This window comes from Littorina saxatilis, linkage group LG8 (assembly GCF_037325665.1).
Source record: "Littorina saxatilis isolate snail1 linkage group LG8, US_GU_Lsax_2.0, whole genome shotgun sequence".
NCBI lineage: Eukaryota > Metazoa > Mollusca > Gastropoda > Littorinimorpha > Littorinidae > Littorina > Littorina saxatilis.
In genome coordinates, this window is record NC_090252.1 from 60,996,119 (window position 1) to 61,011,118 (window position 15,000).

The window sequence follows — 15,000 nt, forward strand, 5'->3', positions numbered from 1 at the left end:
CAAACCAAAGAATACCAAAAGCTCCAAACTTAAAGAAATAAACAAATACAAAAAAACTGTTGCAGACAACCTGCACATCTTTAGCTCTCAGTCCAGCTTGGTACAACGTCAGAAAGCTGCTTATGCTTCTACAAAACCTCCATCGCTGACTAAAACACAAACATCAGATAAGGTAATAATCTTAACCTCGTTGTTAAAACAAGCGAACAAGCGAACACAAAAAGCACACACATACAGCTATAATAAAGTTACCAAAATCAGGTATTGAAATACGGCGTATATAATTAAATATAGATATATACATGTAGTAATGCAGTTATCGGCAATAAAGTATGCATGTATTAGCAAGGAAGTTGGATTTAAGTACATTGGATATAATTATGCACAAGCAAAAACTGATTCTAAGTATATCTTTACATATCTACAAACAATAACGTGTTTTTATTTCTGAACACTTTTTTGTCTCTCTCTCTCTCTCTCTCTCTCTCTCTCTCTCTCTCTCTCTCTCTCTCTCTCTCTCTCTCTCTCTCTCTCAAACTCTCCCTCCCCCTATCTCACTCCCCTACTTTGTGTCTTCTATGCATTAAGCTGATAACGTAAGTTTCAAACAAACAATATATATAGCACGATCATTTACCGTACATTCGCGAGCTATAAAGGTCAGACAGACCGGGCTTATAAATGTTTCCTCGTTTTCCTTTCAGAACTATACTTGTTGTGATGATCGATTGCGTCAATGAGTCGCATGTGCAAGCGTATATTAAAGTTTTCTGATGACACAACTATTGAGGGACTAATTCGCAACTCTGACGAATCTGCTTATAGAGAAGAGATTAGGGCTATGGTCGACTGGTGCGATGCTCACAACCTACAACTTAATGTTCAAAAGACTAAAGAAATGATTGTAGATTTCAGGGAAAAAAAAGACCCCTCTGACTCCTCTATCAATCAAAAATCAAAATGTCGACATTGTCGAACACTTCAAATTTCTGGGCACCACTCTTTCTAATACCCTCACGTGGGAGCTAAACTCAAAACAAATAATCAAAAAGGCCCAGCAGCGCATTTACTTTCTACGCCAGTTAAAAAAATTCGGCTTGAAGCAAGAAATCTTAATCCAATTCTATAGGGCCACGATTGAAAGTATCCTGTCTTTTTCCATCACTGTCTGGTTCAGTAGGGCTACTGAGGCAGAGCAGATCAACCTAAGCAGAGTTGTACGAACAGCTTCCATTGCCTCCATATACACATACCGAAGCGCTCAGAAGGTCAACAAGATTCTGGCAGACAACTTGCACCCTGCTTACAAGTTGTTCCGGCCCCTACCCTCGGGCAGGCGTTTTCGCTCGATCAGGACACGCACCACGCGTTTCAGAGACAGTTTTTTATCCAAGTGCAGTGCGTGTCCTGGCTCCTTAAGTCCTTTAACTGCTGTTCTTAGTAAAAATTGAGCTTTTACTCAAGGTTTATGTCCTGGTATTTTGTTGGGAGACACAGCCGTCAAGCCTTTAAATACCATATTTCTTAAAGTTCACCTACCCAGCGTAGTATTGTAATAAATGTTTTGGTTTTAAAATTATTAAGGACTTGTGATTTTAGTTATGGTCGTCATAACTGATGTCTGATACATAATTATATAATTCTTACTGATACTCCTATACTGTTTATTTTACGCATATGTATAATTGATGGTTAAATACGCTTTGTTAAGGAGGAGCATGCTTGTGCGTGTGTGCTTTTGTGGGTTTTGTGTGGGGAATGTATGCGGGCGTGCGTGAGTGTGTGTGTGACTGAGATTGCAAGCGATGTTTGGAAGGGTGTGTATGGATTGATTGATTGTACTCTGGCCAAAACATGTCCCTAGTGTACTGCACATGGTTGAAATAAAGTCTTATGTCTTAGGTCTTAACTGTGCAGATATCTTCAGTTTGTATGAAAGTGTTGGTTGAACAATGTAAGTGTAAATAGGTAAAACACGAATATGTCAGGGAAACATATTCATTGTCGATACAGGTACTAACTGGCCAGTCGCGGTAACTGTGCCAGCAATGGGATAGTAGGAACTTTTCCCTGAATGATCGCTCCCTGCTCCCGGCCGATACGTACAGTTTAAAGCATTCAGTGCAAATATATAAAGGAGCCGTTGCGAAGCCTTATGCCTAGGGAATAATATTGATGCTTATTTCACAACAAAAACATTATATTTTGAGATGAATCAGTCAGATAAATAGGTCAACTGGTTGCTATGTCCAAAAAAGCATATGTGTTTATAATTCACAAAGCAGAATTGTGCAACAAAAACGCAGAAACAAACTTCCAAAACAAATCAATTTTAATGGATTTTGGACGGTAAGTGTTTTGTTGTGCATTAGCACATGGCACATGCACATGGACTGTCGGATGTTAAAGTTAGCCGAATAAATGTGAAACCTTTGGTGGTTAGCCAAATATTCTTCTTTGAAATTGTGATTGACTAAACCTACTTGAAAGAAGAGGAATACTCTTCAAGAATGGTTTTTGAATTAGAAGATTTTGTTTTCCCCATTTTCAGACATTTATTCAGTAAGCTCTTAAAAACACACACACATACGTTGAGGCATGTTTAAGCTGAGCGTAATCCCAAACAGGATGATGGAATTAATCATCCTAATCATTTAGGGCGTTTGTATGAAACGAGATGAAGGCAGTCATCGTTGGAGCGTGATCGTTGGGGGCGGTTGTCCGAAACGGGATGCAGGTAGTCATCGTTAGAGAGTGATCGTTGGGGGCGTTTGTCCGAAACGGGATGCAGGTAGTCATCGTTAGAGAGTGATCGTTGGGGGCGTTTGTCCGAAACGGGATGCAGGTAGTCATCGTTAGAGAGTGATCGTTGGGGGTGGTTGTCCGAAACGGGATGCAGGTAGTCATCGTTAGAGCGTGATGGTTGGGGGCGGTTGTCCGAAACAGGATGCGGGTAGTCATCGTTAGAGCGTGATGGTTGGGGGCGGTTGTCCGATACGGGATGCAGGTAGTCATCGTTAGAGCGTGATGGTTGGGGGCGGTTGTCCGAAACGGGATGCCGGTATTCATCGTTAGAGCGTGATCGTTGGGGGTGGTTCTCAGAAACGGGATGCAGACAGTCATCTTGAGAGCGTGATTGTTTGGGGTGGTTCTCAGAAACGGGATGCAGACAGTCATCTTGAGAGCGTGATTGTTTGGGGCGGTTGTCAGAATCGGGATGCAGGTCGTCATCTTTGGAGCAGGTAATGTGAGGCTGTTTGTCAGACACGGGATGTAGATAGCAGTCGTCCTTGGACGAAGAACCAACTGGATCACATGAAGCAGATTGTTGATGTGCGTTAGGCAGTGAATGTTTCGGGTATGAGTACCTGTGGAGTTCAATGCTACCCGATCGTTGCATTGGTGTATAGTCATGTTCATAGCTATTCCGTGTGCGAAGTGGAGTCATATCGGTCTCTTCTTGTTGGTGTTGGTCAGACTGCTGGCCAGAAGATGTGGACACATCATCGTCTGCTGGAGACATCGGACTGTCGTGCTGGGGGCCTGGTGTGGCAGGTTGTTGATTGTGCTGGACAATGATGGAAATCGGCACTCCGGCATCAGGAAACACAGGTCGTGCAGATCTGTCTTCTGGTTCGTTGGAATGATGCTGGGCGATGGGATTCCGGCACGGCTCAGGATCAGGTAATGACCTGTCTTGCAAAGGTTCTGGCGAAGTGGGCTGTTCTTCTCGTTCAGACAGAGAACGGTGCACAGGCATTCCAGTATCGGATACCTGCGGAAGAGCCCTGTCTTGCAGAGATTGTGGCAGAGAGCTTTGTGGCTGTTGGGTTGTGGGCGGAATGAGTTCTCGGATCTCAGATCTCTCAGCAAAGGATGTTTCTTGTGGGCGATCTACCAGAGGGGGCCGCTGTAATCGTTGAGTAATGACAAGTTCGTCGATTTCTTCGTACAGACCCGATGTACGGTTTCCTGTTGATACATTATTATCAAATGTTGAATTACAATTAGAAGTCCCAGATAGATCGATGGATGGATGGATGGATGACGGACAGACATTGAGAGAGAGAGAGAGAGAGTGAGAGAGATAGAAAGAGAGAGTGAGAGAGAGATAGAAAGAGAGAGTGAGAGAGAGAGAGAGAGAGAGAGAGAGAGATACAGAGAGAGAGAGACAGAGAGAGAAAGAGAGAGAAAGAGAAAGAGAGAGAAAGAGAGATCATATATATATATAGAGAGAGATATATATTGATATATATGTATAGGTTACAACACGAGTGGTTTTTTATATGGCTTGTATTTCAGTCAAGACCCAGCGGATGAATATCATCGGGAGACACGAGCCTCTGGCTGGGTCTTGACTGAAATACAAGCCATATAAAAAACCACTCGTGTTGTAATCTGTATATCCCATTATATCATCAAACACAAAGTGTAGACTACTAGCGGCACTGTTGCGATCTGTGGAGTGTGAAACAGTGTTGCCAGCGAGATTTGGCCCTTTTGCAACCTTAAACTAAGTGACCGTCGCTGAAAAAATAAAACGAAAGTTTTTATCTGTGTGCTGTCCGGGTGCAAGGGAGACATTGTTTTGTTTTGGTTTTTGTTCTTGTAAACCGGTCTGCAGTAGACAGGGACACGGAGAAAACGTTCGAAACAGTATTGAGGGAACACATTTTCTTTCTGTTGTGTTGCATATTCTTTTTTGGAGTCCATGATGTATTTATTGAGCTATAAAAATACAACATATATACCCATACTGAAGTAACAGAGACAAAGAAGGGAGGTATATATATATATATATAGAAAGACGTCAAGAGCGAGAATGCATAGAAATTACGTTATGAGCAAGGGAGATCATCCTCTACTCTGTGTGTGTCTCCACCGCCTACATTCCAACAAGGAATTTTGAAAGCTGGGAGCACACTAGAGGTAATGGAAGAGGTGGGGGGAGGGGGTAAGAATTAGATCTAGAAAGAACTCTTCACAGACAGCCTACTGGAGAATCAAACCCTTTCGGAGCCGATTGCAACACTGAACAAGAATAACCCGAGGAGAGTTCTACAACCTCAAAAGGATTGAGAAGTCACCGAAGTGCGTTTACGGGCATTCTCATGGAGTGCTGAACCTGAAAAGGTCCGTTTTTGTTTAGCCAAGACTGCTACCGGTTTCAAGTCAAGTCAAGTCAAGTCAAGTCAAGTCAAGTATTTTATTGTTTTGGGCCCAGAGGGCTTTGAAACAAAGATATAACTTTAACAAAAAAAAAAGGTAACAAATCAGACAGTTAATATATGTATATAAATTGAGCGGACAAATACAACAATACTATACGACCAAATTAAATTGGCAATATACACTTCCATACATGCAAACAAAAAGAAAAATAGGTTTCATATATACATACCAATAAAGAAACTAGATATAACGCTAACATACTAAAATCATAACATGGGCTACAAATCTTGCTAGCTTCATTAGTTTTATCTTAGATTTACAATTCATTAGCTGTTCATATTTTAAACAATTTGGGTGAGATCGGTAATAAGGACTAATTAATTTTCTTCTTTCAGACACTATACTTTCGTCGGTACAACTGAACAAATAGTGAAACTCATCACCTAATTCATTTTTATCGCACATGTCACACAATCTTTCATTTCTAGGAACATTAAAAAATCTGTGCTGATGTATTGGCAACTTATGATTGCTTGTTCTAAATTTTGCTAGTTTAACTTGGAGTTTCCTAGGCAAACAAAGCAAATACCTTTCCAGACAAAAATCCTTTTTCTGTAATTAAAACACAAGCTGTTGGCATTCACGTCAGTGTTCCATTCCTGCAGGAATTGATCTCTCAGCCTTTGTTTTACAACGTTTTTTAAAACCTGAGACGGCAAGACTCTGAGTTGTCCATAAATATGATAGACCCAACTTATTTAACATAGTATTGACATGCGACAGCCAGGGCAATTTAACGTTTTGTACATGGTACAACTTCAAATGTAGTTTTAACATTAAACAAGACATCTTATTCGCACCATCGTTCATTTCTTTCATCAGTTTATACCAATAAACCAGTAACTGACATTGTACCTCAATTCTAATTGGATAACGACCAAGCTCTCCGTAAACCATACAAGTGGGTGTAGTTTTATATACATCAAGAAGCATTTTTAAAAATCGCAATTGAAACCTTGACAATATGTCCAATGAATCATATCCCCACACCTCACAACCATACAACAAAATTGGATGTACACACTTCTCAAAAAGATCCAATTGCACATCAATTGGTAAGTTTAGTTTTCTACATTTTCGAATTAACGAGAACATTGCACGGTTACCAATCAAACATTGACGTTTCATGGCATTATGAAATTTGTTATTATAATTAAATAGTACACCTAAGTACACTTAACACATAGTCCCAAACTACTTGGACATGTACTCCATTCAAGACAAAATTTGGGATATTCCGTATTTTCCCCCGCGAAAAAACAACTATTTTTGTCTTTTCAATATTTATGCTTAGTCCCCAGTTCTTACAATAACGATCTAGTCCATCCAGGGCTTTTTGCATTTATCCAGGTGTTTCGGCGAGTATAGCAGTATCATCAGCATATATTAACAGGAACAAATACATATAGTCATTAATGCGTTCAACATCTATTTCTTGGGCTCTTTTCAGGGGCAACTCTAGGCTGACATCATATTCAATCAAAAACTGCTTCAGGTCGTTTAAAAATAGTGAGAAAAGAATCGGTGATAAATTTTCGCCCTGAAGAAGCCCGATGTTTGAGGTGAACGTCTCGGAGAATACACTGTTCACCTTCACGCACAATTTTGCCTTATCATACATGTCCTTAATTACATTCAATACCTTACCATTAATATTCCGTTGCATCAGCTTCTGCCACAGGAGATTGCGTTGCACAGAATCAAAAGCTTTACGCAGATCAATGAAAGCACAATATAACTTTTTCTTTTGTTGTAAAAATATATCAATAAGACAATGTAGTGCAAAAATGTGGTCTACAGTAGAGTGGCCTTTTCGGAAACCAGCTTGTTCGTTGCCGATCACAGAATTGTCATTCAGAAATGCATGTAATCTTTTATTTATCACACTTGTAAAAAGTTTTCCAAAACAACTTAGTACACTGATTCCTCTATAATTATCAGGGTCGGCTGTTGAGCCTTTACCTTTAAAGATTGGGCTTATATACCCCACTGTCCAAGCTTTAGGCATTTTCCCAGTATGCAATATCAAGTTAAATACACGTGTTACAATAGTTAATAGTTTTGGTGAGGAATATTTCAAAAACTCGTTTATAATACCATCGTATCCGCAAGCTTTGTTATTCTTTAAATTGTTTACACATATCATCACCTCCTCCTTTGTAATATCAACATTCAATTGTTCATTCATAAGGTCTGTGTCATCAAGCACATCATCTTGCACATCAATCAAGTCGTGCTCAGATACATTACTAAGTTTTTCAAAATGTTTTACAAATACTTCACGGGATATATCATGCATCGCTTGTTTCTTCTGCTGGTCACATCCACTTATCAATTTCCAATAACTGCTGGGGTCAGAAGACTTCATTGTTCGAATTTTCTTATGTAGTTGCTTTAAATAACTATTATAACTTTTACTCAGTGTTCCCTTATAATCCTTGAATGCTTGGGCCTTATCTTGTATGATCTCTCTGTTATTTGGTTGGGCTTTAAATTTTCTCTTTATTTTTCTATATTTCCTTCTTGTCTGTTTACATTCGTTATCAAACCAAATTTTCTTAACTCCGCTATGTGCATCGTTACTGCTACATGTATTTATTTTTTTCTTCTGCTTATTCTTTCTAAGCATGTTCAATTTATTGGCAGCTTCGGATAGAATTCCTTCTATTTGTTTCATTACATTATCGATCTGGTCCTGAGTTACATCCTCTACGCTACCAATTAGGGAAACTAATATCCCTTCCACTAATAATACTTTATTATCATCAATTTCATCTACAAAATTCTGATTTGCTCCTACTTTCCATATTGGTTTCAACACACTGCTAGTGTTATAATTGCTTTCAGTTTCATTCTCAACGTGTTCATTGTCCATTAGGATATCTGACAGGGCAAAAAATATAGGACAATGGACATCAGATAAACATTCATTATAGTCACATACTTGAAATTTTGAAAATGACGGAAAAACATTAGGCAAAGCTAGTACATAATCTACCAAACTCACATTATTACAAGTTACTCGACCCAATCTTGCGTCCTCTCCCATTCTGCCGTTCACTACTAATAATCGTTGACTAATACAAAAGTCAATAAAACTGCGGCCAAAATTGTTCATAACATGGTCCATTGAGCACCTCTCTTTTATAATTCCAAACATGTCCATTATCTGCACTGTTGATACTTCATCAGTTAATTCATTCATAATAGCACAGTCTTCCAAATAGTCTCTTGCATATCCACTTCTAGCATTAAAATCTCCAATCATGACAACGTTTTCTGCATTCAAATATGATAGTGTTTCTTCTAACTCTTGGTAAGCACTGGGTCTGACATAGGGTGAGCCTTCTGGTGGCATATATACCACACACAACAATAACCTTTCAATCATCTGCTGACCTACATGTTCAGACAGCTCAATAAAAATACCATCTTGAAATACTGGGAAGTTCACAAACCTGTATTTACTGTTGGCACTTTCTTCAATTCTTGTTTTTAATTTAATGTCTTCTACAATTTTAATGTGTTTACAGAGCTCGTCCCTGATATAAACTGCAACCCCACCCGACTTTCGTTTACATATCAATCTGTTTTTCTTAAAACAAGTAAAACCTTCAACTTCACAGGAATCAAAATCATCTAGCTTGGTTTCGGACAGGCATATAATATCGTTACACAAGAACAGCTCGTTGAATTCTGGATATTTCAATTTTGACAACAATCCACCAACATTTAACGATACGAAACGCATACGTTCTTTTTGACACACTGGCTCACTCACCCTTTCTGAGTTGTTACTCTCAGATTCGCTCCCATCCTCCTTCTCATTCTCATTCTCACTCCCATTTCCATTCTCAATCTCAATCTCATTCTCCCGCTCAGACAGGGCGTTTTCTCTCTCTCTCTCTCAGTCGCTCCATTCGTAATACCAACTTCAGTTACGTTGTCACTGCCATTCTCAATCTCAATCTCATTCTCCCGCTCAGACAGGGCGTTTTCTCTCTCTCTCTCAGTCGCTCCATTCGTAATACCAACTTCAGTTACGTTGTCACTGCCACACACACCAACACGTTTCCTGTCAAGGTCAAGAACTGTATCCACATGTCTCGCTGCACGCACACAGCTCGTAATGCCTGCACTTACTTCAACACTTCTCCTCTCTATAGGCAATGACAGAGATACGGAACGTTCCTTGTAACTCCGTTCATTGTTACCGACATCACCACGAGTCTGTTTTTCGATAGTTCTAGCACGCGTCGTGTTTTTCTGTTTCCCTTCGCCATCTCCATACGACACATTCGCCCCGCACGCTATTATCCAATCCGCGCTTGGTTCACCTGAGGGCGCTGACCAATCAGGGCCATTGTTGTCATGTGTAGCAGCTGACAATCGGCCATGTGTAGCACACAGCAACTCGTCTGGTACATCACGTCTACCTTTCAGCGACAGCCCCGGGCGATCCTAGGATTCTTCAGGAAGAAAATCCCCGAGACCCAATTCAGCCATATCAACACTGTCGAATCCAATCCTGAAGAGATCGTCGGGTGATTCGATGACGGTCGGCCTCTCGTCGTTGTTTCGTACGCCGGGGGGTCTTTTGCTAACACATAGCAGGCGCCCCTCCACCGTCCACACACTGTGTCGCCCGGCCTTCTTGATGAGGTTTAGTAGTTTGGAGCGCAGGGGGGTTAGGTCCTCATTCACGTATGTTTTCGCATACTCCGCCTTGTCTTTGAGGTTCTTCTTTTTTCTCATCAGTTCATTCCTCTTTTTCCTGGAAACAAATCGGGCTATCACCTGCCTCTTCTCTCCCCGCTTTCCCACTCTATGCACAGCAGCAAAGTCCTCGGGGGTCACTTCTACACCTGCATCCTTACACACAGTAATGATCTTCCTTTCCAGGTCCTCTGGTTGTTCCCCTGAACCTTCCTCCACACCGACAAACCTCACGTTCTCCCTGCGTGTATACTGTTCGAGTCTGTCATTCTCATATTTCAGCTGTAGTAGTTTACACCGAACTCTCTCACTATCTCTGCTCTCCACATTTCTCCTTCTCTCGGTATCTTCGGTAGCAAACTTGTCCAAATGCCCCTTCACAACCTGCCCTACTGCCAAGGCAACACTGGTGACAATAGCAGGTATGATGTGTTTGACGAAAGACGTATATTCCTCACTCGGCGATCCCGACGTTGTACTCTTCAGAGCCTCGTTCACTCGTGTCAATATGGTCTCGTGAATCTCCGACACATCGATATCAGTACTGTTTGCCTTTTCAGTCTCCATACCCCTTTCTGCATGGATTAATGCCTCTATTTCCACAGAAGACGATGCCTCACGCACTTTCTTACCCTTCACAGCAGATGGAGGAGAAAACACAAGGGCTCGTTTGCTATTCCTTCTCGGCATACCGTCTATCAAACACAAAGCTCTCATCAGGCAGTCTCTTGGCATAAAACAGAGAAGAACTCTCAAACTTCTATGCAAAAGAGAAAACCACATTTCTGCGGTAGACCCTCTGCATAGACGAGAATCTTTCTTTAATTCCCCTGCAACTGTCAGCGAAGAGTATGAAAAATAAATTTTGAAGTATCAGCAGCTGCTCTTGGTTGTTGAAGCAACAAAATAGAAATTTATATTGAGAGCGCTGCTAAAAATGCCAAAATGTGCACTCGATCGCTTGTACTTTTAAAGAAAAGTGAAATATAGAAAGACGTCAAGAGCGAGAATGCATAGAAATTACGTCATGAGCAAGGGAGATCATCCTTTACTCTCTGTGTGTCTCCACCGCCTACATTCCAACAAGGAATTTTGAAAGCAGGGAGCACACTAGAGGTAATGGAAGAGGTGTGGGGTGGGGGTAAGAATTAGATCTAGAAAGAACTCTTCACAGACAGCCTACTGGAGAATCAAACCCTTTCGGATACATACATACATACATAGATGGATATATAAATAGATACATAGAAATATAGATATATAGATACATAGGTAAATAGATCGATAAATAGATAGGTCGATAGATCGATCAATTGATCGATTAACTGATTTATTGATTAATGTTGCAGCCATGGTTGTTTGGTTAGCATTGATCACGTTGTGGCTACTTGGTTGGTTGCACGGACGACAGTTTGATTTGTTGTCCAAAGACATACATTCTTCACACTGGACCCACTCGCCCTTCTTGTCATCAGTATGCATTCTGTCAAAGGACAAGCAGCTTGTCCAATAATTATTGAGAATTAGTATTTCGATTCTGGAAAATGGAAAAGTGACAGCGCAGGGGTGATAAAGGTATCTAATGAAAGAAGAGTAATTTCTCTACTCCCACAGTTGAATGATAATAATACTGTATCTCGTTTTCCCTATTTTCAGTTTGACGTTAACCACACGCGACATGCATCGTGGCTCAAAAAACGTGGGCGAAATATTATAGTATCCCACCAACTAAAGTAAAGACACCTTTGCGGTGTATTGTTTTTATTGATCATTGTGTTTTGTTTGTTCAAGTGGTCGGGCAAAACCAAACAAATTGTAGGGCATGTTGGTCCTGCCATTACATTAAAACCTTTACAGCGTGGAATGTTCTTATTGTGATGCAGGGAATCCGGGTTAGTTGCGTACATAATTTATACCATGAGAAAGGCAGGTGTGGCAGGACTTGACAATACAGTCTTATGCTCACATTATGATGGGGCCACATGATGCAATGTGCTTAACGGTGACACCCCTACTGTAGAAAGATATATCGAGCTTGCTTATACATATTAACTGACAGGCTTGGCAGTATATTTGGTGGAAATGCTGATAATGGTACAGACAATCCACTGAAACTTGTAAACCCATAATTTTGCACACTTACTGATACGAGCAAAACAACATTGCATGTGAATTTAATATCACTTAATTTCATGAAAGCTGCTTTTTCTTCCACTTTCACCTGTTTATTTCAATTGAGATCATCTTCTTGCATATGCTGGCACCTTGCTAAATATACTCAATCCACTGATAATCGTCTCAATGTTCTGCTTTTGTTCAGGGCGCAACGCCTAATCGAGTCACCCATGATAATTTTGTGTTCCAAATATGAGTCACCTCTCTCCATGTGTGTGTCATGCGCGTGTATTATCAGACAATCTGTACAAACAGTAGGTTTCCTTGCAGAGAAGTATGCCTGAAGCTTTCATTACGACCTTTTATTGTATGGTGTGCTTCAATCATTTGCAGTGGCTTGAAATTACAAATCTGTTTCAGTGTACCCTTATTTTGCAACCAAGATCCATAATTGTCGCCTGGCACAGCCACAAGGAAATAATTAAAACAAATGAACATGTTCTTCAGATACGGCACTTGACAACCTATTCATTGGTATAGAATGCGTTGTGACTATGTGTGGTAGGAACATAAATTTGCAGAGGCAAAATTGTCAATAATGGTTGGACATAGTGCATGTTTTATCGAACATGTGTAGAAAGAAAGTGAGGATCAACTTACGACGCGTTTTGTATGTTACAACAGCACCAATGACGACGATGAACAGAAAAAGAACGGCTCCCAATGCTCCATAAATTGGTGTCCATAAACCGTCAGCTTCTTCATCTGAAACATCTTCACAAGCATATTGCCGCATGCGCAGTTAAACATGTGGACAAGGAAACATTTTGATGAAATGATATATAGACAGCATAATACAGCGTGTGGTTGCTTTGTCTGCTTTTTTCTTGTCGACAACAAATATGAAACACCATTTCCGTTTTGTTTATCTGTTATAGTACCGTAAAGTACCTTGTAAGCGCCCAGTATCGAGTAAGCGCCCACCCCCTACTTTGGGTCGGAATTGGTGCACAGGGGGGGGGGGGGGGTGGGCGCTTACAAGGTACTTTACGGTACCTTTGTGATACGAACTGTATCTCGGTGTAATTTAACCCACGCAGCTGCGAACAGTTACCGGAAACGTATGCGTGCTTAGTCATTAATTAACAAGCAACACAAACATCATTTCCAATTCAGTTGTCCTTTTTATTTACTTAACTGTCAAATTTGCTAAATGCTTGTGACAAACGATTATGTCTTTGTGTTTCCTTATTTTTGTTAGAAAAATGATTTTCTTGATTTGTTTTTCTGCTAAATCTGCTCTTTGTGAAATCACCTTGACAACGATACTTGCTCATGCACATTTAAAGACACACACTTTCTCAGCTCAGCTCACGGTCTCAGATCTGGCCAGGTTTTTAAATGAGATCACACCATCCCTCCATTATCACTTGTCACTTGACGATATCATAGAAACCAACAACTACATATGCACCATATGTGTTAAGATAATAAACAGGGGCAATACACTTAAGACATTTTCAACGTAGAATGCTTAACTTCAGAAATTATTAGCTCTATCGACACCATGAAATAAGTGATACATCAAGTCCAGCAGATGATTTTTGTACAATGCCATCATGCATATTCTTGCCGGTCTTTACCGCAAAACAAACACTACACAACAGGCAGCCAAATCGGTGTCCCCGTTAATAAAATATAGTTCAAAATGTAGGTACAGAGGGGCTGCGGTTGGTTGGTATACTGATGTTTTTAAACACGAGGTTTAAAAGCTTTGCTTTTTTTGTTATTCGATTACGTTATGACTTTTTGATTAATTGCTTGATATGTTAATTGCTTGCACGCTTTATTGATTGATTGATCAATTGTGTGTTGCAGAGGTAATATATTCAGTTTTAGATGAAAATCTATTCAGCAAAAAGTACCCAGACTGCACGGAACAGCGCCAGTGTTCTATTTTTTCTGTTGATATTTCAAATGTTTCTTTATTTGCCATTTTGTATTTGTCTAATCATTGTTATATTTAGTCAAGTTTTGACTAAATATTTTAACGTAGAGGGGGGAATCGAGACGAGGGTCGTGGTGTATGTGTGTGTGTGTGTGTGTCTGTCTGTGTGTGTGTGTGTGTGTGTGTGTGTGTGTAGAGCGATTCAGACTAAACTACTGGACCGATCTTTATGAAATTTGACATGAGAGTTCCTGGGTATGAAATACCCATACGTTTTTTTCATTTTTTTGATAAATGTCTTTGATGACGTCATATCCGGCTTTTCGTGAAAGTTGAGGCGGCACTGTCAAGCTCTCATTTTTCAACCAAATTGGTTGACATTTTGGTCAAGTAATCTTCGACAAAGGCCGGGGTTTGGTATTGCATTTCAGCTTGGTGGCTTAAAAACTGAGTGACTTTGGTCATTAAACATCTGAAAATTGTAAAATAAATTATATTTTTTATAAAACGATCCAAATTTACGTACATCTTATTCTTTATCATTTTCTGATTCCAAAACATATAAATATGTTATATTTGGATTAAAAACAAGCTCTGAAAATTAAAAATATAAAAATTATTATCAAAATTAAATGGTCCAAATCAATTTAAAAACACCTTCATCTTATTACTGGTCGGTTCTTGATTCCAAAAACATATAGATATGATATGTTTGGATTAAAAACACGCTCAGAAAGTTAAAACGAAGAGTGGTACAGAAAAGCGTGCTATCCTTCTCAGCGCAAGTACTACCCCGCTCTTCTTGTCAATTTCACTGCCTTTGCCGTGCGCGGTGGACTGACGATGCTACGAGTATACGGTCTTGCTGCGTTGCATTGCGTTCAGTTTCATTCTGTGAGTACGACAGCTACTTGACTAAATGTTGTATTTTCGCCTTACGAGACTTGTTTATGTCTTCAAGTAGAATGCGTTACTAACCGACGTGAGAG

General features: G+C 40.1%; 2 protein-coding genes across 3 annotated transcripts in view; one reads left to right on the forward strand and one right to left on the reverse strand.

Moving 5' to 3' along the window:
• LOC138974012 (uncharacterized) overlaps positions 1 to 15,000 on the forward strand; it is a 502,416-nt gene that overhangs the window by 281,280 nt on the left and 206,136 nt on the right. The window lies entirely within an intron of this gene.
• LOC138974778 (sporozoite surface protein 2-like) lies at positions 2,651 to 9,629 on the reverse strand. The gene is made up of 2 exons (XM_070347505.1): positions 9,584 to 9,629; positions 2,651 to 3,972 (listed from the first exon to the last, which is right to left on the reverse strand). Exons 1-2 carry the CDS (start codon positions 9,627 to 9,629, stop codon positions 2,651 to 2,653), a joined length of 1,368 nt encoding a protein of 455 aa, XP_070203606.1.